The sequence below is a fragment of the Psammomys obesus genome, unplaced genomic scaffold, assembly GCF_907164565.1.
Source record: "Psammomys obesus unplaced genomic scaffold, mPsaObe1.curated_primary_1811, whole genome shotgun sequence".
NCBI lineage: Eukaryota > Metazoa > Chordata > Mammalia > Rodentia > Muridae > Psammomys > Psammomys obesus.
The window spans coordinates 993,086-1,018,102 of record NW_026594311.1 but is presented as its reverse complement, the minus strand read 5'-3'; the positions used below and the strand labels follow the sequence as shown (position 1 = coordinate 1,018,102).

Genomic DNA, 25,017 nt, shown 5'->3' with positions numbered 1-25,017 from the left:
TATGCATGCTTGTGCTCCTGTGGAGGCCAGATGGTTTAGATCCTCCTGGAGCTGGACTTATATGTTGTGAACCACCTGATATGGGTGCTAGAAGCTGAACTCTGGTCCTCTGTAAGAGCAGTACCAGCTCCTAACTGCCAAGCCATCTTTCTCCACTTGGTGGCAGACAACTTAGTCCATGGAGCCAGCTCACTGGCCCACAAATCTTTTTGCTAGAGCCCTAGTAGTTTCTTTCCTAAGTAGAATGGAAAAAAAAAAAAAAAAAAGTTACTTCATAAATATTGTGTCTAGAAATGTATTTCAAAACCACAATCTAGGTACTCGGTTATTCACTGATGTAAGGATTGACCTCTACTTTTATGTTTTTTTTTATAGGAACATACCAATTTAAAGATACATACCTAATAAATTCCAAACCAGTTAAAGTTTGTTTCAAGTTTGGGTTTCTGTGTTTTATATCTACATGTATATCTGTGTACCATATGCATTCCTGGTGTATGTAGAGGCCAGCAGAGAGTGCTGAATCTCCTGGAACTGCAGTTACAAATAATTGTGTGCCACTAAGTTGAGTATGGGAACTAAGCGGGGTCCTCTGCAATATCTTTCAGTGTTCCTAATCATGACGCCATCTCTCCTGCCCAAACTTGAAGGTCGGGTGGCTTAGATGTTCCCCTCTACCTTATAGTCACCTTACTTTATCCTATGTATCCTTGGACAATATTGTCCAAGCAGCAATGCCAGTATTTCAGATACTACTAAAACATTAGTACTTTCAGATGTGTTTTGTTTATCTTATTTTCTCATTACAAATAGTTAAATAATATTTCCACTTTAGAAACTATGAACAGTTATTATATGCTGGATTCTCTGTTAGTTCATACATAGACACATATACATAAATGCATTTATCAATGACTCTGTGCATGCTGGGAAAGAACTCTGCCTTTTATCTAACTAAATACTCCAGGTCCTTATTCTAGTAAATAATCAGCTGGAACCAGAAAAGAACTTTCACATATCACTGAGTTATAATCACAAATACTAACCGTACATTTAACATTTATCTCTTTTGTTGATATCTTTCTAATTGTTTGAAGCTTATTCTCTAGTAATTGTGTTAGGAAATTAGAAAGAGTATCTCCAGTCTTTGTTTTGTTTCTGTCTGTCTTGGCATACACGTGTGCATGTATCTGTATGTACAAGCATGGAAGACAGAAGCTGGCACTGGGGCCTCTGTTACTCTCAAACAGGATCTCTCTCACTTAACATGGAACAATCTGCCTAAGTTACATTGGCTGGCTAGTGAACCACTGGAGATCTGTTTTCCTCAACCACCATCAAGCTGGGTTTACTAATTTTACTTCTCAGTTGCACAAAGCTCTGTTGTCAAAATGTGTTGTTCTTTCTGTTCAAGCACAGCATCTTCACAACTGCATAACATAACTTTATTTTCAACTTACACTTTCAATACTATTCTATTTCAGAAAAACTTACCTCTCCAGCCCAGTTACATTACCTTTTAAGATCGATTATACTTCTTACCTGTTTTGTGAAACCTCTTTTTAAGATTTATGTGCACAAACACTTTGTAGGTTAAGTCTGTATGCCACATGGATGCCTAGTGACCAAGAAGGTCAGAGAGGGTGTTATGCTAGAATTTGGTTACGATGGTAGTGAGGCACCACACAAATACTAGGAACTGAACCTATATTTTCTGTAAAAAGCAAGTTTTCTTAACTGCTGAGCCATCCATCACTCCTGCAGATATATCTTACAGGTGTACTTTGCACTGTGTGTTAGGATATAATTCTGTACTTTCCCCTAACTCACAAAAAGGTAGGAGGGGGTATGACTTCGAATTTTTTAAGATTTAATTTTAATTATGTGCATATCTTCATATTTAAGTACAGGTGCTCTCAAGAGGCCAGGTTGTTGTGAGCTGCATGACCTAGGTGCTGGAATGAAACTCCAATCCCCTGGAGAACTATATACTCTTAGCCACTGAGCCATCTCTCTAGGCCTAAAAGAAAAACCTTGATTCTTTTTATAGATGATTCATTTTTGTTGTCGGCCTGGCTAGCTTTTCTTTTTTTTCTTTTTGTTTTTTTGAGACAAGGTTTCTCTGTGTAGCCCTGGCTGTTCTGGAACTTGCTCTGTAGACCAAGTGGGCCTTGAACTCGGAGATCCTGACTCTGCCTCCTAAATCTGGCTTTACTTTCTGCTTACCTTTTATCTGAACTTTTTCCTTTGTCTATTTTTTTCTGTCTTTGTACAGCTCAATCTAGAGCATATTTCCAACAATTTGTCTTTAGTGAGGAGTTTTGTTCTAGACCAGAATGCTTGTTAATTATATATAGACCAGGCAGGCCTCTAGATCGTAAGAGATTTGCTTGTCTCTGCCTCCTCGTGTAGCATCAGAAGCTTGTGTCATCACATCTAGCTTTTAATAATAATAAAAAAGTATAAATTACTGAATAAAAATGACAGCAATTTTATGCTAAAAAGAAAACATACTGGACATACTTAATTAGATCTATTTCTAAATTCTTAAAAGGGGGCCAGAGAGATGACTCAGTAGATAAAGGCACTTGCTTAGTGTCCCCTGGAACTCAAGTGAAGGTAGAACTCTAGGAACTTGTTCTTAGACCTGGTGTACTATTGCATGCATGCCTACACACATATGTGTGCATTCACAGACTTATATGATAATAGAAACAATTTTTAAGGGTGCTTTGGGACCAGCAAGATGTAAAGGTCCTTGTCATCAAGCCTTAAGGACTTCTTGCAATCTCCAAGATCCAACTCCTGCAAGGAGAGAACCAACTCCTGCAAGTTGTCCTCTGTCTCAATACATGTGCATTCACACTCACACATAATAAACAACTAGAGTTTATGTCCTAAGCGTCAAATTTCACTGACTACAGTTAACAGCCAAAACAGTTATTCTATAAAGAGTAAAATCCACAGAAAACAAAGTCTTATTTATGATAAAGGAAACTGAACACACAGAAATATATTCAAATGGGTCCTGGGCTGAGCATACTGGCACTCATCTTTAATCCTACTACTCTGGAGTTAGAGGCAGGCTTATCTCTATAAATTCAAGGTCAGCCTGTTCTAAAAAGTGAGAAGTTGTCTAGGGTCCTGTACTTTTAAAAGAAATTGTTTGCTTTTAACTATGAATTTAAAAGCTTCATACTTACAAAGTCTTCCTCTTCGAACTGCAACTTTTCTACTTTATCCTCTTTTTTTTCTTCCCTAAACTCTGTTGGTGTTTTTTCTTGAAAGGTACAGCCTTTGCGAGAGTGGAAGCTGCCATTCCAGTGCCGATGGTTTCCTGTACTGCCTCCACTACGCTGGCTCATACCATCATGACCTCGGGAGGAGCCATGCCAACCAGACAGATTCCCTGTGGTTCCAGCATATGCTCCCTTAGAGACACCCGAGTCAACAGAGTCATGGCGGAACAGGGAGGGTTGGTGCCAAGAATCTAAAATATCAAGGAAAAGTAAGGTGTTAGTTATCCGTTTCTTATAAATTAAGAAATATCTGGGCCAGATGCTTTTGGTCAAAGTTACTTCCAAAAGAGCTTTAGGAAACTTTATTTATTTATTTATTTATTTATTTATTTTGAGACAAGATTTCTCTGTGTAGCCTTGGCTGTCCTGGCTCAGCCTGCCTCTGCCTCCCACAGTGCTAGGATTACAGGCACGTGCCACCACACCCAGCAACCTTCCACATAAAGAAACTAATAAACATAACCATTTTTGTAGGGCAGCTCTCCCAGCCTCCAGGTATTGGAGATCCAACTGAGGGTTCGGCTCTAAGTGCACATCCCACTGAGCTAAATCCCCAGCCCTTCTAAATTAGTTTAACTGAAAAGATGATTCATAAAAACATGTTAGGTGTAGAAACTAGGTTTCTGGATTATGCACATAGCCCCAGCCTGAGTTTGGCCTGAAGAGCAGTTTTATTATTTAGCCTTGTTTGTCTTGGAAATAGGTAGACTAGGATAGCCTCAAACTCACAGTTACACCTGCCTGTCTCCTGAGTACTGGGATTAACAGTGTGCACCACCATGCCTGTCTCTTAGCAGTCGTTTAAATATATGATCCTAACTGCTGGACATGACTTACCTCCTGTAGTCCGAAGAGGTCCATTGTTAAAAAAGCCATCAGAGGAATTATGTCGACGACGGCTTATTCCAAATCTACCTTCTCCACGGGATAGGTGCTCTCCGTGTTTGTCAAAGGTGGCTGTAGATGACTATGATCATAAAGTATAGAGGCAAAGATACAGTTTCTTTCAGTATCTTATTAGGCTCTAAATCAGGTCAAAAATTGGTCAAAAACTGAGCTACATCCCGAGCTTTCTATATATCCTATACCTGTGATACTGATGGCTGATTAAGTTGTCAGCTTCACTAGCCTATGGGGTGTCTAGATTATGAAGATGAATCCAGAGAGATAGTTAGTGAACTGAGCTGGAAAGACAGATCCTCCCTGAATTTTGCTGGCACTATCTACATAAATGTGAGGAAAGGCAGGCAAGCAAAGCATTCATCATCCAGCATTTGATCCTCCTTGAACATGAACCTTTTTGGGTTTTTGCCCTAACAGAAAAGGAGAGATTCTAAATGTCTTAGCCTGTAAACAGACTTGCACCAGCCATTTTTCAAAGACCTTCAAGGGCACTTACACATGCACATTAAAAAAAAGTTAAAAAAGAGAGAGAGACACTGACACTGGCAAGGTACACACTGATGTGAAGTGCATAATTATTAATAATTTTTCTTAAAATTTTTTTAATTTATTTTACATGCATAAGTTTTTCCTGAATATATGTATCTATGTGTACCACATGCATGCCTGCTGCCCAAAAAGATGAGAAAAAGGAGTCAGGTCCCCTGGAACTGGAGTTATGGATGGTTCTGAGGCACCTTGTGGATTCTGGGTATCAAACCTGGGTCCTCTGAAGAGCATTAATGATCTTAACTGCTGTTACAGTCTCTATAGCCCCAATTACTGATTCCCTCTTAATAGAATGGTAAGTTTATGAAGATGCTTAAAATCCTGAGGAACAGTAGGACATGTATGAAAAACAAAACTCTTCAAAATAACCAAAACAAAACCAGCAACACAGCCTGAAACACAAAACAGAAGCTACACACCAGTCAGATGAAAAGAACTGATATGTTTGTGTAGTTACCGCAGGAACGAAAGACAGTACCTTGTAGTGACATTTGAGAATTCTCAAATTTTGGTTTCTTTAAAATTCACAGGATTATTATAATAATGTGCCTTTTCACTTTAATCCCAGGTGTAGGGATGTGGGGCTGCTTTGGACTGTCTGCAACAGCAGATTATCATGTGCCTTTTGTTTTAGCAGAACCATCGTTTTCCTAGCTGCGGATAGTTTTTGTGATTATGTGACACTTGAAATTCTGGAAACTTTTCAGAGCGTATATAAATGCTAGCGCCTGCCCCCCACCGCGGGGTGGGTGGTTGCTGTCGGTCATTTAGGGAGGTTGGTCTTGGTTAGTAGTTGTCAAAATAGAATCAAAAGGAACTTAAACTCAGGGATTTTCCTAATTCCTCTCTCCTTCTCTCCTTGTTTCTCTATCTACTGTTAGAGGATGAAATGGGGGTGGGAAAAAGAACCTACAAAGTAGCAAAGACCAGCTAGTACCTTAGTTGACTGTGGCGTTGAGAAATTTAGCCAAGCAGGAACAAAGTCATGCTGCGCCATTTAGGTCCAGTGTCTTTTCAGCAAGATGAGGCATCCAACCTCATGGCCAGGATCTACAGAAGAGAACACAAACAACTCATGCTTCTACCAATGTGTAAAGGCGTCTGTGATTAATGTACAAAACTGTACAACAGACCTACTCTCAGAATCTGTCTACAGACTACTTTCAAGATTCCAAATCTCAGGAGACTATAGGAAGGAAGTAAAGGCATTCTTGAGTTTTGGTCTTACAATTAAAAAAAAAAGTACCAGATACATATAGAACAGTAGTTCTCAACCTATGGGTCAAGATCTCATTGGGGGTCAAAAGACCCTTTCATAGGGGTCAGATATCAGATATTTATACTACAATTAATAATAGCAGCAAAATTACAGTCCTGAAATAGCAACAAAAATAATTTTATAGTTGGAGGTTACACCATAACATGAGGAACTGTATTAAAAGGTCGAAGCATTAGGAAGGTTGAGAACTTCAAGAGCTTTTCTATTTACCTTAGGGACATTTCCTCCCAAATAAAATTGTATCAGTTTTTCTGAGATGCACTGATATATCCGAATCACTAACATTCTCCAAAATTAAATGCTTCACAGCACAACAAAACACATTTTTTGAAAATGACATACTCAATGTATGTTTTCTCTAAAAGTTAAGACACATGGATATTTACCCTCAGAGAGTCACCTCTGTGGTCCTGTTTCCAAAGTTGCCAGCTGTATCTCCCACGAGGTTTCTTGTTAAAAGGGTGCTTAAGCAGCCTGGCCAGCAGGACGCCTTGTGATGAAGCACAAAGAAGCCCAGCTCTGTGTAGCCCACCCTCTTAATCCTCTCAATTGCTCATCGTGAATACCTAGTTCCTGATACTTTTCTAAAGGGGGAAAGGGGGAGGGGAAGGGGGAAGGGGAACATAAAAAGTTATTTGTTACATTTAAAAAGGGGGGGAAAGGGGGGAAAGCTATGTCTATGTTCACCTCATTCAACTTCCTTGAGTAATGGCACTATGATGTTGCTTAAATAGGCAAAACATGGGCATTTGCACAGTGAATACAAATACTGTTCATAACAAGGCCATAACTAGAAAGACAAGTGATCTCAGGTGTGGGCAAGAAATGTCATCAAGGTGGTAGACCAAAAATGTAATAGTAAAGCACTATAAGAGATCTGGGCAATCAATTCCAGTGGCAAAATATGCACAACCAAGGCCCTTAAAACACAAATCTCATTATCTTACACAACTGCTTACAACAGTGTGGAGATATATGCTTGTATCTGTCTTAACCTTCAAAATCTAAAGATATAAGAAAAAAAAAATTTTTTTTTGAAAAAGGAATCCAACAGAAACCTGATATATTTTTCTTGCCACAGAATAGCAGCTTTCAAGGCAAATTTCTTGGTATAAAGCTCTTAAATATATATCCTATTTCTTTGGTCTTTACTATTTATAAACTCAAAGCAAAATTATAAGTAGAAAAGGATAAAGGAAAAAGAGAATTCCAAAATGAGGGTTTCTTCTTATTAATTTTCTGTATTTCACTTGTTCTCCTCCTTCCCAAAAACTGAACTGAGCTTCCAGAAGTAAAATGAAGAATCTTCTATTGCTTTATTGAAGAAATCACTTTCTAATTTGGGTCCATCTCCATCATTACTCAATCATTAAAAAGGCCACTTGTGTCTGCCAATCTAGAAATGAGGGGAAAAACAAACAAAACCAAACACAGAATTAGAAGCAAAACCAGTCACATCTAATTGCTAATGAATATCAAACCAAGATCTTGAGAGCAAAATCCTTAAGTTCAATTTAGATATTAATTTCTCACTGCCTAAAATAACATGGCTATAAGTTCTTTTGTTGAGACAAGAAAATTACTATGCTGCCCAGTATTGTCCCTGCTTCACTCTTCTAAACAGCTCAGGTTACAGGTATATCTTACCACACCTAACCTTCGCAAGTCCTTTAAAGGTTTCACAACTCTCAACATATTTTTTTCAAAATATTTATTTATTTATTTATTTGTTTGTTTGTTTATTTATTTATTAATTATATATTCAATGTTCTGCCTGTATGTGTGCCTGTACACCAGAAGAGGGCACCAGACTGCATTACTCATGGTTGAAAACCACCATGTGGTTGCTTGGAATTGAACTCAGGACCTCTGGAAGAAAGGCCAGTACTCTTAACCTCTGAGCCATCTCTCCAGCCTCCAATTTTTTTTTTTTTTTTTTTAAATTTAAATACAACAATTTCTCCAGGTAGCCAAAGGTAAATGCCAATTACTGGGTCTTTTTACATCTAGATTTCCAACTGACCTAATTGGTTGAATCATATAGCATGTAGAAATACTGCTATTGTCATCACTACCTACTTATTAGACACTATCCAAAGGTAATACAATCTGTCTGCCTCATGTATTTATACCATACATATTTTAGATAACTATCAACTTAAGCTCTTCTGATCTAACTTGGTATGTTCTAAGAGGACAAATATTTATTTGGCCAATTCCCAATGTTCTTCCAGGAGCTACAAACTTTTTTTTTGAGACTGCGTTTCTCTGTGTAGCCCTTGCCTGTCTTGAACTCACTTTGTAGACCAGACTGGTGGTCTCTTAACTCACAGAGATCCACCTGCCTGTCTCCTGAGTTGTAGGATTAAAAGCACGTCTCACCATGCCCATCCTAAACGTTTTTAATAGGAGAACTTTTGTACCTTTGGACAGGCTGTGCTCTGCTGACAAATCCTATGCATTACTGTGTTAAGTTCATGGACTACAAAATACTAAGTTCAAGATAGGAGATATATCTGTGGGGAAATGGAGAAAAGGAACTAGAATAGAAGGTGCTAGAGGCATTTGTGTAATGGCTGTTTCTCAAGCTGAGTGTTAAGTCTACTTTTTTCATGTGTTTCTAATATTTAAGAATTAAAACAAGCATATAAAGTAAAGATATATACCTTTCAGCTATATCATTCTCCTTGAGTGTATGTGGAACAATCATAAAAATTGATCATATAGTTTGGCATGGTAGTGTATACTTTAATATCAATACTTGGGAGGCAGATAGACCTTCGAGGTACAAGCCAGGTAGAGCTACATAATGAGATCTTGTCTCAAAATAAAAACACTGATCATATAATAGTCAGAGAAAACCTCAACCACTTCTGAAGAATATTTTAAAGAATATTCACTTTACTATATTGAAATCACAAATTGACTTGTTCTTGTGCCTTCTACTCCTCCTCTTCCTTTTTCTACACACACACATGTAAATATAAATATAAATATATATATATATATATATATATATATATATATATATAAAAAGATGTGTACACAGGTGGCAAAAAATGAAGCTAAAGAGGCTCAGAATAATCTATTCAGGATCTCCACCTATGTATGACTAGTAGTGGGGGAGGGAGGGGATAACCAAGCACAGTTTCAAAGCCCATTCAGCATATAATATTAACATTTTGTTTTGAGTACATCTGTAACATATAACAAAGTAGTACTTAAGGAAAAAGAAACTTGCCAGGCATGGTGGTGCACATCTGTAAAAGGCAGGTAGACCTCTGTGAGTTCAGGGCCCAGCCTGGTCTACACAGAAGAAAAACAAAAAACAACAAAACAAAACCCATGTCTCGAAAAAACAAAAAAGAATCTTTCAAAACATGTCTTGAAACAAGACCAAATATAAATTGAGGACTGGGGATGCAGTTCAGTTGTTAAGTTGCCTAGCACACATCAAGCCCTTGATGTCCCCAGCACCAGCTGTAGTGGTGCATATCTGGTCTGTAATCTCAGCACTCAGGAGCAGAGTAAAGGAACTAGCTCACTAGGTTACAGCCTATTGCCAAGCCTGACAACTTAAATTCAATCCCCGTGACCTACAGGGTGGAAAAAAGAGAACAGTTTGTTTTGTTGTTGTTGTTTTTTTTTTTGTTTGTTTGTTGTTTTTTTGAGACAGGGTCCCTCTATATAGTCCTGGCTGTCCTCAAACTCACAGAGACCCACCTGCCTCTGTGTGTTAAGTGCTGGGATCAAAGGCTTACACAACATATACCTGGCTTATAACAGATTTTTGAAAACTATCCTCTAACCTTCATATGTGCACCATAGTGCACACAACCATCCCCTACTGAATGAATGAATAAATGATTTTGGTTTTTCAAGACAGGGTTTCTCTGTGTAGCCTTGGCTGTCTTGGTCTCACTTTGTAGACTAGGCTAGCCTGGAACTCACAGAGACCAGCCTGCCTCCCTTAGTGCTGGGATTACAGGTGTGTGCCAAGGTGCTTGGCTGAAGAACTGCTTTAAAAAAAAAAAAATTTTTTTTTTTTTAAATTTATCTGTTGTGTGTATGACAGAAAGATGCTGTCATCACTCCCATATGGAAGTCAGGATACAACTTGCTGAAACTGGTTCACACTCCTTCTGCCACACAGGTTCCAGGGATCAAACTGAAGCTCTCAGTGTTGGCAGCACGTGCCTTTACCCTGAACCATTTCACTGGTCTGCCATGTTTTTATATTGGCCTATACCCACATCTCCCTGTAAATAAGTCCACGGCAGTACTATCGCATCACTATTTAGTTATTGAATATGGGATCTCACTATGTATCTCTGGCTGGCCTGGAACTCCTTATGTAGACCGGGCTGATCTAAAATTCACAAAGATCTGACCTGATTCTGTCTTGAAAGTACAAAGACTAAATTAAAGAGTGCTGGGATTAAAGATTATGACCCACAAACATGGCTATAATAGGTTCTTTAGGGAAAAAAAGCAATCAAAAAAGATCTCTTAAGGAATAAACATAAGGCAGGTAAATGAATAACCTTTATAAACACAAAAGAAAATGGAATTTAAAACATCAATACTGAGTGGTCACATTACAAACTTGATAATGATAGCCAATGGCTAGAAAAATGGGACTTGGAAAACTTGGTATACCAACACTATGAAAAGTGTTAACTTCACAAGTACCTTTTTCTGTCTTGGTAAATCGTCCTTGTCTGCCAGGTGTAATTTTCAAATTATACAGCTCTGTGAAAAGCAAAACAAAACAAAAAACCCTCCTGCACTTAAGACTACAGCCTGCATAGAGTGAAAACAAACTGTAAACCAAAACTGGATGTTTCCCCTTTAAGCTCCTCTGACCAGCCTTTAAATGCACTCTCTGAACCTCCATCTTTCTCCACCTGCCCAGAACTGAAACTCTTGACACTCTTCTCCCCCTACATGCTTTCTCCTACTTCCCCAAGGGCCAACATATTTTGGAAAAAGAAATAATCTGTTGGGGCTAGAAAGCTGGCTCAGTAGTTAAACACAATTGTTGCTCTTCCCAAGAACTTTAACCTAAATTAGCATCCAAATAAAGTGGCATGCAACTCTAGCTGTAGGGATTTTGATAGCTCTTCTAGCTTCTGTGCCACCTGTAGACATTTGGTTTTTCCATATGTTGCAACCAAAGTATACTGTGTTTTCAGCAATAGGATCTTAGAATCCAGTTATAGTGAACAATAGAGCACTGGCAATTGCTTGTGTGGTTTCACTGGCCTTTCTGACCAATAACTCATAGGGAGCTATCTCACACCTGGCACTGAGATTTTCATTTAATTACCCAAGTCTTGTGAGGGAAATACTGTTTACCCCTGCAAGGATTAAATTACAAAGTAATTGGTTAACATAAAGCTTTTTTGTTTATCTTTAGTTTTTCTTAACTTATTACCCCCAACACTGAACTGCCTCTTCAGCCCTGTATGTTTCTCTTGTTTATGTTTGTTTTGTTGTTGTTTGAGACAAGGGTAACTGTGTGGCTTTGGCTGGCCTAGAACTTGTTAAATAGACCAGACTAGCTCTGAAATCAGAGATAGGCTTGGCTGTGATGCTGCGGAAATTAAAGGTGTGCCACATCTTGCTTATGTATTTCTTTTCTTTTTTCTTTACAGTAGTAGATTTTAGTTTATTTTAGAAGCTTTTGTAAAAACAGTATGTAGAATTCACATAGCATTTTGAATGCTATAAATCTAGCGAATACCTGAAAACAACTGACTTTAATTGACTTTGGCTCACAATTCCAGTGTATGGTTATTTGCCTCCATAGTTGTGGGCCTACACTGAGGCAGACAATTATGGTAGAAACGAAAAGTACAGGGAAAGTGAAGGGGAGATAGTGAGACATCCTTTGTCTGAGTCATTGTTCTGTTGCCATGAAGAGACACCAAGACAAAGGCAACTCCTAACAGTGAATTGGTGGCTTCCTTACAGTTTCAGAGGTTTAGTCTATTATCATCACAGCAGAGAGCATATTCAGGCTCTGGAACAGTAGTTGAGAGCTACATCCTGATCTGGAGGCAGGAAGAGAGACACTGGGCCTGGCATGGGCTTCTGAAACCCCTAGCCTGCCTCCAGTGACACACTTCCTCCAACAAGTCCACAAATCCGGATTCTTTTAATCCTATCAAAGAGGTGCTCCCCCCTGGTGACTAAGCATTCAAATAAATGAGCCTGTGCAGACCATTCTTGCTCAGACACCACACCTTTCAAGTGCATGGCTCATGTGACCTTATATTTCCTGTATCAAGATCCCATCTCAGCCAGACATAGTGGCACATGAATGTAATCCCAGCACTCAGGTAGGCAGAGGCAGGCAGATTTCTTTGAGTTCTAGGCCAGCCTGGTCTAGAGTCCAGGACAGCTATGCCTACATAGAGAAACCCTGACTCAACAAAACAAAACAAAATCCTCTCTCTTAAAGTTCTAACACATTCCAGTAATCTATGAATTAACAAATGAATTTATCCATCGAAAAGGTTAGACTCCTTATAATACAGCTACTCCCAAACATTGGGGACCAAACCAACATTTTTGTAAGACATTCTATCTCCAAACTGTATCAATGAATGGACATTCAAATATAAGTAGTTCTAGATACATACTCTAGCTTAAGAGTAAAAGCACTTAAATAAAACCCAATTTAAAAAAATGTTTTAAAAAAAAAAAGGCAATAAAAACAACAACAACAAAACATAGGCCTAGAGAAATGACTCAGCAGTTAAGAGCAGTTGTTGCTCTTCCAGAGGACCTGGGTTCAATACCTAGCATTCACATATGAGAGACTGCTTTCAACGGTAACTCTGGTTGGTTCCAGGGGATCTGACCATGTCCTCTGACCTCCATAGACACCAACTACACATGTGATGCAGGCAAGGCATTCCTAGGCATTAAAGAAAAAAATTAAAAGTTTTTTTTTAAGCAAGGAAAAAGAGGTAGGGACTGGAGAAATGGTTTGCTGCTCCTGAAGTCTTTAGTTACTAGCACCCAGAACCTAGGAGTTCAAAAGTATGATATATAAATCAGTTTGTATTGTGAAGTGGTAAGTAGTTGTTACGAGAACCTTCTAGCGTTCTGGCTTTCATGCTAGCAGCAAAACACTGCCAGTTACATTCTTGTACAGTCACTGCTTCACCTGGGACCCGGCTACAGAATCTTAGGATTAGGTCTGTAAAAGACTAAAAAGGATGGTGTGTCAACTGTAAAATGCCAGCCAGCTATTTAAAGAAAAAGATCATTGACTTTTTCCTTTTGTTATAATTTTAATAACTCCTTTCTATTTCATGTACATTGGTGTTCTGTCTGCATGTTTGTCTTTGTGAGGGTGTCAGGCCTTGGTGCTACAATTTTGAGCTGCCATGTGGGTGCTGGCAATTAAACTTGGGCTCCTCTGGAAAAGCAGTCTATGCTCTTAAGCACTAAGCCAAAAAGCCCTTCTTCTTCTTCTTCTTCTTTTTGAAACAGAGCTTCTCTATGTAGCCTTGGCTGTCCTAGAACTGGCTCTGTAGACAAGACAGCCTGCCTCTGCCTCCCAAGTGCTGGGATTAAAGGCATGCACCAACACTACCGCCTCAGCCCCCTTTTTAAATTAAGAAAAGGGTAGATAGCAACAACACCCGAGGAACTACACCCAAAGTTGTCCTCTCGCCTCCATACAAAGAATGAATGTATGTATAAAAAGGGGAGGGACACACATAAATCTACATGTTTAACAAATGTCCCTCAAATAATCTGGCTGTTGTGATGCATGTCCATTAACTGCATCACGAAGATCACCGGTAAGGCCGTAATAGGTTACAACATGAGAACTTATCCCAAAATCACAATGAGGGCTGGTGACATGGCTTAGCAATAAAGGTACCTCTTTTTTTGTTTGTTTGTTTATATTTATTATTTTTTGTTTTGTTTTGTTTTTGAAGACAGGATTTCTTTGTGTAGTCCTGGATATCCTGGAATCTAGAGATCTGCCTGTCTGTCCCCTGAGTGCTGGGATTATAGGCATGGTACTTAATGCTGGCCAATGCAAATGCAATCTGATCACTGACCTGAGTTCAATCCCTAGGACCCATGTAGAGCACCAGATCCACAATTATCTCCACACCTGTACCAAGGCATGTATGCCGCCACCCCCAATTTAAAAAAATTGGGCAGGGCATGTTGGCATATGCAATCCCAGCACTTGAGAGACAGGTAGGTGGATGTCTGTTAGTTTGAAGCCAGCCTGGTCTACAGAGTGAGTTCTGTAACAGCCACAGCTACATAGTGAGACTTTGTCTCCAAAAAAGAAAACTAAAACAAAAAAATTTTAAAAATGATAACAAAATCCATAAATGTTTCTCAGGTTTAATCTAGAAACAAAATGCTACATACTTAAAGGCTGCCTGCAATGTAGGGATCTTATTTTAGTAGTCTATCAGAAAGTTAAAATTACAGAGTGCTTTCTAGCCAATCTTATTTAATTTTGGCTTCACAAACAAAGTTTGTAAGTATAGGAGTAACACGTAAACTGGGTGTGATGTCCCGAGCCTGTAGTCCCAGTGCTCAGGGAGTTAGAGGCAGGTGGATTTCTGGGAGGCCAGCCTGGTCTATAAAGCTGTCCACAACAGCCAAGACTACACAGAAAAACCCTGCCTCAAAAAACCAAAAGTCATCATCCTCCTTCAGTTTCCTTGTACTGATGAAATAAAAGGGCATACTACCATTCCTAAGTATTTTTACTTATTTATTTTTAAATCATATGTCTTGTTTTTAGGTTTCTCTCCATTTGTTTTCAGAGGCCCTAAGGAGGGGGTCAAATCCCCTGGAACTGTGAGCTGCCTGTCATGGGAACATGCCAAGCTCCAGTTCTGAGAGCAGTATTGTTCTTAACTAAAGCAATCTCTGTAGCTCCTCTAAGTTTTGTTTTTTAAATTTTGTTTATTTATGTATGTGCTTGTTTTGTTCTCATGTATGCCTGCACACCGGCAGAGAGCACTGGATTCCACTGTAGATGGTTGTGGGATGCCATGTGGTTGCTAGAAATTGAACTCAGAACCTCTAAAAGAGCGGAGTAGCCAGTGCCTTCAACCTGTGACCCTCCAGCCCCCCCCCCTTTTTTTAATTCGATACTGTGGATAAGGCCCTGAATATGCCAGGTTCAAGCTCTCCCACTAAAGCGTTGACTCTATAGTTCTTGTAAAAGACTCACTCTTAGCATCTGAAATGAGGCTTTAAAAAAAAAAAATACACACACACACACACACACACACACACACACACACACACAGAAAGAAGAAGAGGACTTCCCCTATCAGTGGACTTGGGGAGGGGCATGCGTGAAGACGGGGGATCGGGAGGGGAGGATGGGAGGGGTTATGGGGGGATACATAGTGAATAAAGTGTAATTAATAATAAAAAAATAAAAAATAAAATAAAATATATAATATGTCTATAATGACCAAAGTTGCAGATATTCCATACTATGAATTCTCTTTACACTATGCCCCTTAATGACTTAAAATTCTTAATTTTAGTCAAAATTATATGTCATTTCTTTTAAGATACATATTTCCGTGCCTTATTTTCTTGGTTTTGATTTTTTGAGACACTGTCCAAGGCTGACCTGGAATTCATCATGTAGACCAAGCTAGCCACAAACCCATGGGTGGTGCTACTGCCTCTGCCCCCCTTGCCCTAAAATTACAATACCGCACCACCTGTAAATATTTCCCATGCTGCAGGGAAAATGGGAAGTGTGAAAGAGAAACATTCCCCAGAGGCTTATATATTTGAACATTTGGTCTCCAGTAGGCAGTGCTGTTAGGAAATTATGGATCCTCTAGGAGGCAGAACCTTGCTGGCATGTACCAGGGTAGGGTGTGGATGAAAATGTAACCTGCCAGCTTGCCATGCCTTCCCATCGTTATGGACTCTCCCCTCTAAAAAAGTAAACCAAATTCTTCTGTAAGTTGCTTTTTGATAATGGTATTTTATTCTAGCAACCAAAATTTAACTAATATAGAGAAGAATGGGAAAAGGAGAAGGTACCGGGAAGATACATATTGCATGCTTTCTCTCTTAGGAGGAACCACATTTAAACATGGAGGACATAAAAGCAGAAAGCGAAATATTTGGGAGAGGAAGGTTAGTAGGAAGGGGTAAAGAAGGGTAATAAGGCCAAATATAAACATGTACAGTAATGACATGGTTTATGTCATCATAAAACCCACTAACTTGCATGCTTAAAAAAAATAAAAACCAAAACCAAAACAAACCAAACTGAGCTTGTAATCATAGCACTCAGTGAGGCAGAGGTAGGTGGATCGCTGAGTTCGAGGCCAGCCTCATCTACAAGGCAAGTCCGGACAGCCAAGGCTACACAGAGAAAACCTGTCTCAAAAAACTAAAACTAAAACCAAAACCAAACCAAACCAAACCAAACAAAAAAAAACCTGCTAGGAGCAGTGTCACATACTTTTAATCCTAGTCTCAAGAGGCAGAGGCAGGCAGATCTCTTGTGAGCTCTAAAACAACAGTCAAGGCCAGAGACCCTGTCTCAAAAAAAAAAAAAAAAAAAAAATCAACTAAAGAAAACATACACAAAATCTTCCAACTTCATGTATTATTGAGACTACCATAAACAGAATTAGTAAAACTGGGCCCAGAGAGATGGCTAGGCAGTTAAAAGCACTGGTTACTCTCTTCCAGAAGACCGGGGTTCAATTCCCACAATCCAAACGATATCTCACAATTATCTGTAACACCTGTTCCAGGAGATCAGACACTCTCATCCAGAGTATTTTAAAATACCAACACACATAAAAATAAGTTTTTTTTTTAAAAAAAAAAAAAGAAAACTTACTAGAGAAAGCAAATTGTACAAATCAAGACCCTCAACTGAAAACAAAAAGAAACCAAATTTAGGTAGCTTAACCAGAAAAGTAATTTCTCAAAACACCACTAGAGTTCAGAGAATGAAGAGACTTTGATTTGGCAAAGGAGGGAGGGAGGGAGGGAGGGAAAGCAAGCAAACAGTTGAAACCAATGCCGTCGTCACAACACAGGAAGAGCTGGCTTAGGAAACTGCCTTGCAATGCTACCAACTGCCAAAGAAACGAATTCTCAATTGTGTTTACTTCTCTTTGTACCTCACTGGCACAGCCTGGGAATGCATATTCATGTACATACCCTTTTCAGCATTCTCTCCCAGTAAGACTCAGGAAAAGCCAAAATAGGGGTTAAAATGGCAAAGACAAAACAAATACTATTATAGGCTGGTGAAATGGTCCAGAGGTTAGTCTAATACCAAGCCTGATTAACTGAATGTGATCCCTAGAACCCATGAAGTGAAAAAAGAAAACAGACTCCCGACCGACACAGACAGACACACAAAATGTACCCCTGCCAGTGATTAAGTGCTATCACTGTACCTTCTACATCTCTGTTTCAAAAAAACTCCTGAAATTTTCAGCAAGTAATAAACAGTATTATCTGTAACCTTCCTCAGGTAGTTAATCCTTCTGACACTGTTACATCAAATGACACAAATATTTAATGCAACCAAACCTAATAATACTATTAAACAACTAAAACTTAAATTTACTAAAATCAAACAGTTCCAAATAAGAATGACATATTAAAATAAAACTAAGATAAATAAGATAAAATAGAATATAAAACAGGGAAGCATCTGGTAATAATACCAGATGCAATCTGGGCTTTCCTTCTGGTTTTTAAGATTCAGATAATTAAGGAGGCTATATTTATGCAGGATCATGAAACAAAGTGTTTTTGTTGGTAGCAGTTGCTTTTCTTTGAATGATTTAGTTCATGTGTTGAGTGTTTATATTTATGTGCATTATGTGCATGTGTGCTACACTCACAGGTCAGAAATGGGCATCAGATCCCAAGAGAGCTGCAGACAGTTGTGAGACACCACATGGACGCTGGGAATCAAGCCTAGGTCCTCTGCATAAGCACCAAGTGTTCTTCCTCGCTGAGCCCCAGCCTTGTTTGCTTTTTAGTCCACACTGGCCTCCAACCAACTCACTACCTATGTGGCAGAGGAGGGCTATGAACCTGGCCCTCCTGATTTAGCAGCCCAAATGCTAGATAGAATTACAGGTGTGAGTAACCTGCATTGTTAATTCAATTTTATTTTTCCAATGCTGGAAAATGATTCCGGAATCAAGAACTCTAATACTATGTGAAATCCACAAAATCTAGATTTTTTTAAAATTTATTTTAAATACATTAGCATGAAGGTGTCAGATCCCTTGGAATTGGTGTTACAGACAGTTGTGAGCTGCCATGTGGGTGCTGGGAATTGAACTGGGGTCCATTTGGAAGAGCAAACAGTGCTGTTAACCACTGAGCCATCTCTCCAGCCCCTAAAATCTAAAAACTCGGTAAGATTTTAAAACTAGAAAAAACACGTTTGGTTTTTTGTTTGTTTGTTTTCAGCTGCTCCAAAAGTCACTACACTAGTAGTACAAACAAGCAGGTTAGTCAGTAAAGATCACCCTTCCCCTACTCACACATGGTGGCTCATGTCTAGTACTAAAGAAGCTGAAGCAGGAGGATTATCAAGAGTCCCTGGCCAACCAACTACAGAGTGAGACCCTGTCTGTCTCAAACAAACAAACAGAGCTAAATTTTATCAATAATTTCAAGCTGCATTGACCTTGAAAGGGTATATTTATGCAAAAGACTATTTACTTATTTAGGTAAAAGACATTTTTACCTCATGTGAATTTTTCTAGAGCTTGGCAGTGGTGCCACTTGTCTTTAATATGAGCACTCAGGAGGCAGAGGCAGCAGAGTTTGAGGCCAAATTGTCTATATTCCAGGACAGCTAAGAATACACAGAGAAAGCATGTCTCGAAATCTATCCTCAAACAACCAATTCCTGAAAAGTACTCTGACCTTTACATGACCACTGTGACACATACAAAATAAAACAAACATCTCAAGAAGAGATTTGGCTCAATTCAGTGTGTGTTTAGCATGCACAGAGTTCAGAGACTGGAAAAGACTGTAAGCTACCATGAGGGTACTGGGAATTGAAACTGAGTCCTCTGCAAGAGTTAAGTTCTCTTAACCACTGAGCCAATGCTCCACCCCCTCACAGACTTTATGTGCTGTAGGAGTCCAAGCGCAGTGCCAGGAAGCTGGCTCAGTAGATAAAAGCACCTCCTGGTAAGACCACCAACTTGACCTCCATCCTTGGGTCCCACAGAATAGAAGGAGAGAACTGCTCCCAAAAGCTGTTCTCTGACCGCAGCATAGTACCAAGGCATGCATACATATGTCCACACAAAGAAATAGGAAAAAAAATTTAAGAGTCCAATGTGCCAGATGTAGTAGCACATCTGTAATCCCAGCACTCAGGAGTCAGAGGCAGGCGGGTGTAAGACCCTGTCTCAAAAAAGCTAAGAGAAAATAAAAAGTCCAATGTATTATACTTTTCCTTTCAGTACTTGTTTAAAATGGGCCTTACTAGAATTGGTTGGGAGCTCACAACTGCCTCCAACTCCAGTTCCAAGAGACCTGAAGCCCTCTTCTGGTCCCCAAAGGCACCCCAACACTCACACAAACACAGAAATAAAAATCTTAAAAAGATGCCAGGTGGTGGTAGTGCACGCCTGTAGTCCCAGGAATCGGGAGGCAGAGGCAGGTGGAGCTCTGTGAGTTTGAGGCCAGCCTACTCTACACAAAGAATTTCAGAACAGCCAAGGCTATACAGAGAAACCCTGTCTTGAGGGGGAAAAAAAAATCTTAAAAGAAAAAAAGAATTTAAAAAGACATGTCTACTATTCTATACATGTATTTACAGATTCCAAGAAAGTAAATAAAAATTTAAACAATTCAAAGTACAGACAACCTTGGGGGGGGGGTACAGACAATCTTAGACTTCATATTCAATTCTTTTCCCATTCCAGTGATTAGCTTTTAGTATTAATAGCAAGGCAAAGTAGGCTGGCTGTTCACAGAAAAATAAGGTAAACGTAAGGAAGAGTGTGTGATTCATTGGTAGTGGGTCATATACAAAGCCCTGGGCCTGATCCCTAAAGGCAGCACCATGCTCCCTCATCCTACCTCCCCAAAAAAGGAAACTATGGCTATGTTATCATCCTGTATTTCCATACTTCATTTGGCAAACTGTAAAGTTCTTTGGTGTGGAAACAATGTTTTATGGTCTACTAGATGCTCCCAGCCACCAATACACTAAAACTGGCATTAACACTACCACCTCCTGAGACTGTTTTGTACTGAAAAATCTGTCTGCCAAACAAATCAGTTACAGGCTGATTGTTTTATTAATGGAAAATAAAGTAAGAGTTCCCTTTCTGTGTTTTTTATATTTGAAATCACCTATAAAATCCAATTTATATTACATTAGGTAATGAGCCTTACAATTAGTTAAAGTATACCTGTGGACAAAAGAAGTTCAGTTTCTCTAATAGAACCATTTTTAATATTTTGACTGTGGGTAGTTTTGTTTGAGGCAGACTTCAGTAGCAAAGAGAAATCATTAAGTTTTATTTAGAAGTAACTTGGGGTGTTGGTTCTCCAGTACAAACAACCAGAAGCTAAATTCCAGACAACAGCAACAACAATGACTTATAAATATTATCTGATCTGTGTATCAAGATCCTCCCACAACACAAACCCAAATACGTCTTTTTAAGACTCTGTGTATGTGTGTTCTTGTGTCCCACTGCACAGTGGAGGTAAGCGGACACTCTCCAGTCACTGTCTAAGACAGGGTCTCATTTGCTGTTGTGTATGCCGGGCTACTAGGTCCATGTGCTTCCAGGCATTCTCTTGTCTCTGCTTTCACACAACTTTCACAGGAGTTCTGGGGATACAAATCCAAGCCCTCATGCTTGTGAGGCAAGTATATATGACCTGAGCCATCTCCCCAGCTCAAATTTGCCTTTCTTTTCTTTTTTACTCAAAGCACATGTGTGTGGAGGTCAAAGGACAATTTACTGGAGTCAGTTTTCTCCTAACAACCGTGTGGCTCTCAGGGATCATGCTTGGATCCTCTCAGGCATGGCAGCACACACTTACCCAACTGAGCTATCTTGCCCACCCTAAATCTACCTTTTCTAGGAATCATTTTTTGTTAGGATGCCTTAAAATGGCTCATGCCTCTTAATGTTACCACAGTCAGGACTGGGGGCAGTTCAACCTCCATCATTGCAAAAACCAAACAAACAAAGGTCAGTTGCAGTACAGGCCTTTACTTTTAAAAAACATTAGAGAGATGGGGCTGGAGAGATGGTTCAGAGGCACTGGCTGCTCTTCCCAGAGGTCCTGAGTTCAATTCCCAGCAACCACATGATGGTTCACAACCAGCTATAATGAGATCTGGTGCCCTCTTCTGGCATGCAGGTGTATGTGCAGACAGAACATTGTATACATGGTAAATAAATCTTTAAGAAAAAAAAAAAATTAGAGGCAGAGGCATGTGATATAACTATATCTACACAGCAACTTCCAGCTCATCCAGGGCTACAGAGTGGGATCAGGTCTCAAAACAAAACACAACAGAAAAACCCTTAACCTTAACACTTAAGAATAATCACAACAAAAACAAATACACAAGCTGGGCCTGTTGAGACACACCCTTAATCCCAGTGCTTGGGAGACAGAGGAAGGTGGATCTCTGTGAGTTCAAGGCCAGCCTGGTCTACAAAGCAAGTCCAGGACAATCAGGGCTGCACAGAGAAACCCTGTCTCGAAAAACATATGCATGTTATGTGTACTATATTACACACACACACACCCCATCACAGTTAAAGGCAGCAGTCAAGTACCATGACAGTCCACTTAGGTTTGAACGCACTCAATTGTCTAGTAGCTAAATGAGTCTTAGCTTCCTTTTTCTCAACTATAAAGTAAGGAATAAAACATCTGCTTAGCAAAGCATGATGTTGTACACATGCAACCATAGCTACTTGAGGGGCGACAGGGCAGGAGGTTCACAGTTCAGGGCCTGCCATGACACCTTAGTGAGACCTTGTCTCAAATAACAACATTAGGAATACACTTAGGTGTAAAAGGGCTTGCTTAAAGTCCAGGAGGAGCTCAGTTCAATCAAGCCTCAGTAGCAAGGAAGGTTTAAAACAAAACAAAACAAAACAAAAAAACCCTACAATATCGACTCACAAAGTTAATTAAATTAAAAAATAGAAAGTACTTTAAGACAGGCATAGTGGTACAGACCTTTGATCATAGCCCACGGGAGGCAGATCTCTGAGTTCAGGGTCAACCTCGTCTACATAGTGAGTTCCAGGGCAGGCAGAATTAGTTTCAAATGGGGGGGGGGGGATTTAGACAACAGTCTCTTCCTGGTACATAGTCTTAAACCATAAAATTAAGGTATGCTATCTTCTGAAAGAAGATTGAGAACTGTATTTAAATGAGGATTTAAAAATAATTATAAATAAAAAAATATATTATTATACATCTGGGTAGTGGCAATACATGCATTTGATCCCAGAACCTGGGAAGAAGCAGAGGTAGTCAGATCTCTGAGTTCAAGGCCAGCAGGCTACAGGACAGTCAGGACTATACAGAGAAACCCTGTCTAGAAAATACAACAAATAACTGATTATAGGGACTAGAAATTTGGCTCAGTTATCAAGAGCACTTGGTTTCAACCTGTGGGTCATAGGGGTTGCATATCAGATATTTATATTACAATTCCGAACTGTAGGAAAATTACAGCAATGAAGAAGCAACAAAGTAATTTTAGGAACCACTAAATGGTATTAAAGGGTCACAGCATTAGGGTTGAGAACCACTGCTCTACACTGTGAGACCATGTCTAAAAAAAGTGTGTGTGCACACACACGTATATACACACACACATATACACACAAAAAATATATTCCCAGATTTATCATGAACAAACTATTGAAATGGTTGAATGCGCCCTCCTTTTCAACTAGGGTTTTAAACAAAAAGAAGAATAACAAAGAAAATGTGGCAGCACACACCTCTAATCCCACACACCTTTATCACAGCACACAGTAAGGAAGAGGCAAGCAGTTCACTGTGTGTACAGAGTCCAGGACTGCCAGGGCCACAAAGAGAAACCCTGTCTCAAAACACCAAACAAACAAACAAACAAACACACAAACACGCTCCCCCCCCCCAATCTGTTAAATCAGCAGCACTCCAAACAAAACAAAACAAAACAAAACAAAACAAAACAAAAAACAAAAGCCAGGCATGGTGGTGCACCCTTCAACCCTAGAACTCAAAAAGCAGCCTCCTCTATAGTGAGTTCCAGGACAGCCAGGGCTACACAGCGAAACCGTATCTTTAAAAAAAATAAAAGAAAGAAAAAAATTCAAATAAAGGCTTTCCATTCCCTCTTCCTAATTTCAAGAAATCTGAAAGCACACTGTCCACAATGATCTGAAAAAATGGTTAGACCAACAAATGCAAACCATTTTGAGAACCCTCAGAAAAAGTAAAAAACTGAATTTAAAGTATAATCTCTCCCAAATACTGTTAAGTAATGTCAAAACAGAAAGCAATTAACTTGTAATTTCCAGAAAGAACTTTCAAAGACCACCACCAACAAAATTCCTGAGTCTGAAGATGGCTCAGCAGTTGAGAGCACTTGCAGCTTGCTCTTCCAGAGCACCCAGGTTTGATTTCCAGCACTCACATGGAGGTTCACAGCTGACTCTAACTCCAGTTCCTGAGGATTCAATGGCATCTTCTGACCTGTGGGCTTTGTAGGCACATTCACACTGGCATACATGCAGGCACAATATACATACACATACATAAAAAAAACAAAAAAACATTCCAGTGGGTGCAGTGAAGCAGGCCTTTGACCCCAGTACTCAGGAGGCCGAGGCAGGCAGGCAGACGGCTGTGAGTAGGCCATCCTAGTCTACAAAGTGAGTCCAGCACAGCCAAAGCTACACAGAGAAACCCTGCCTCAAAACCAAAAAAAAAATAGAATTCCTAAAACAGACAAAAACTTTCCTGTTTTACAGGATGTATGAAAGTAATTGAAACCAACTCTATGAAAGATGACAGTATCTTGTGAATGGATTCAAAGATCCAGTTGAAATAAGCACTCTATTTTATCTTTTAAATAGACAGTAACTTCAACTCAATCATTCCTTTCCAAAAACTAAAATTTGCTATTGTGTCTATTACATTTCTGGCTCTTTTCTTAAGCAAACAGATTGACTTTTGTTTAAAAAAAAAAAAATTTCAAATTTAGGTCTACAAAGATCTAACAGTAACTTTAATTTTTGATGAGATTTACAGAGAAAAATGGCATATTATTGAACAAAAAACATGAACCATCACTGGCTACCGGTTTACCGGGTAAGCAAGAAATATCAAAGTATTCAACACATTATACAAGGCAACCTCAGGGTACAAAAGCAGTACACAAAACTGACACCTCAGCACAATTTCATAACCATTCACAACTACCAAAAAAAACAAAAACAAAAAAAAACCGCACCCATTCTTATGTAAACTTCCTGGGCCTCACCTTTGTTTTCACCTACCCTCTCCAAAGACGCCAACTGCCAGAAACTCCGAAAGAGTTCCCGTCCCACGGGGAGAAACGACTGAAATGTTATATATATACGCGTTTAAACAGCGTACTTTCCCAGGCCACAGCCATTTTTAGATCCAGTACTTCGTTTTAATTTATCATAGAATAAAAACGACTAGTTAAGCCACTTCAAGACCAGTCAAGCCTCCGCCCCCAATGGGGCAGAGCCTGGTAGGTAACTACTAGACCACCTGAAGGGAAAGGTCTCACCACCCCGGAGAGCCCAGACCTGGGGCGTGTAAGTTCCCTTTCCGCCAGATATCCCGTATTTGACTTACAGGACTTTTTCCTCATTAAGTGTCTCGTAACTGGAGAACGGAAGCCTTCGGCTCTTAATTACATTAAAAAAAAAAAAGGAAAAA

At 39.4% G+C, this 25,017-nt stretch overlaps 1 protein-coding gene across 4 annotated transcripts in view; it reads right to left on the bottom strand.

Annotated features, from left to right (window-relative positions):
* Positions 1–25,017, bottom strand: part of Gpbp1l1 (GC-rich promoter binding protein 1 like 1) — a 45,499-nt gene that overhangs the window by 19,626 nt on the left and 856 nt on the right. For 3 of the 4 annotated variants that reach the window (XM_055618519.1, XM_055618517.1, XM_055618516.1), the window contains exons 2-5: positions 6,417–7,426; positions 5,689–5,801; positions 4,137–4,266; positions 3,204–3,490 (exon numbers count right to left, since the gene is read on the bottom strand). In XM_055618519.1, the coding sequence (XP_055474494.1) occupies positions 3,204–3,490; positions 4,137–4,266; positions 5,689–5,748 (477 nt within the window). In that variant the 5' untranslated portion in view covers positions 5,749–5,801; positions 6,417–7,426. Of the gene's footprint in view, positions 1–3,203; positions 3,491–4,136; positions 4,267–5,688; positions 5,802–6,416; positions 7,427–24,933; positions 25,002–25,017 lie in introns of those variants that run through there. The other variant, XM_055618518.1, reaches the window with a different exon arrangement.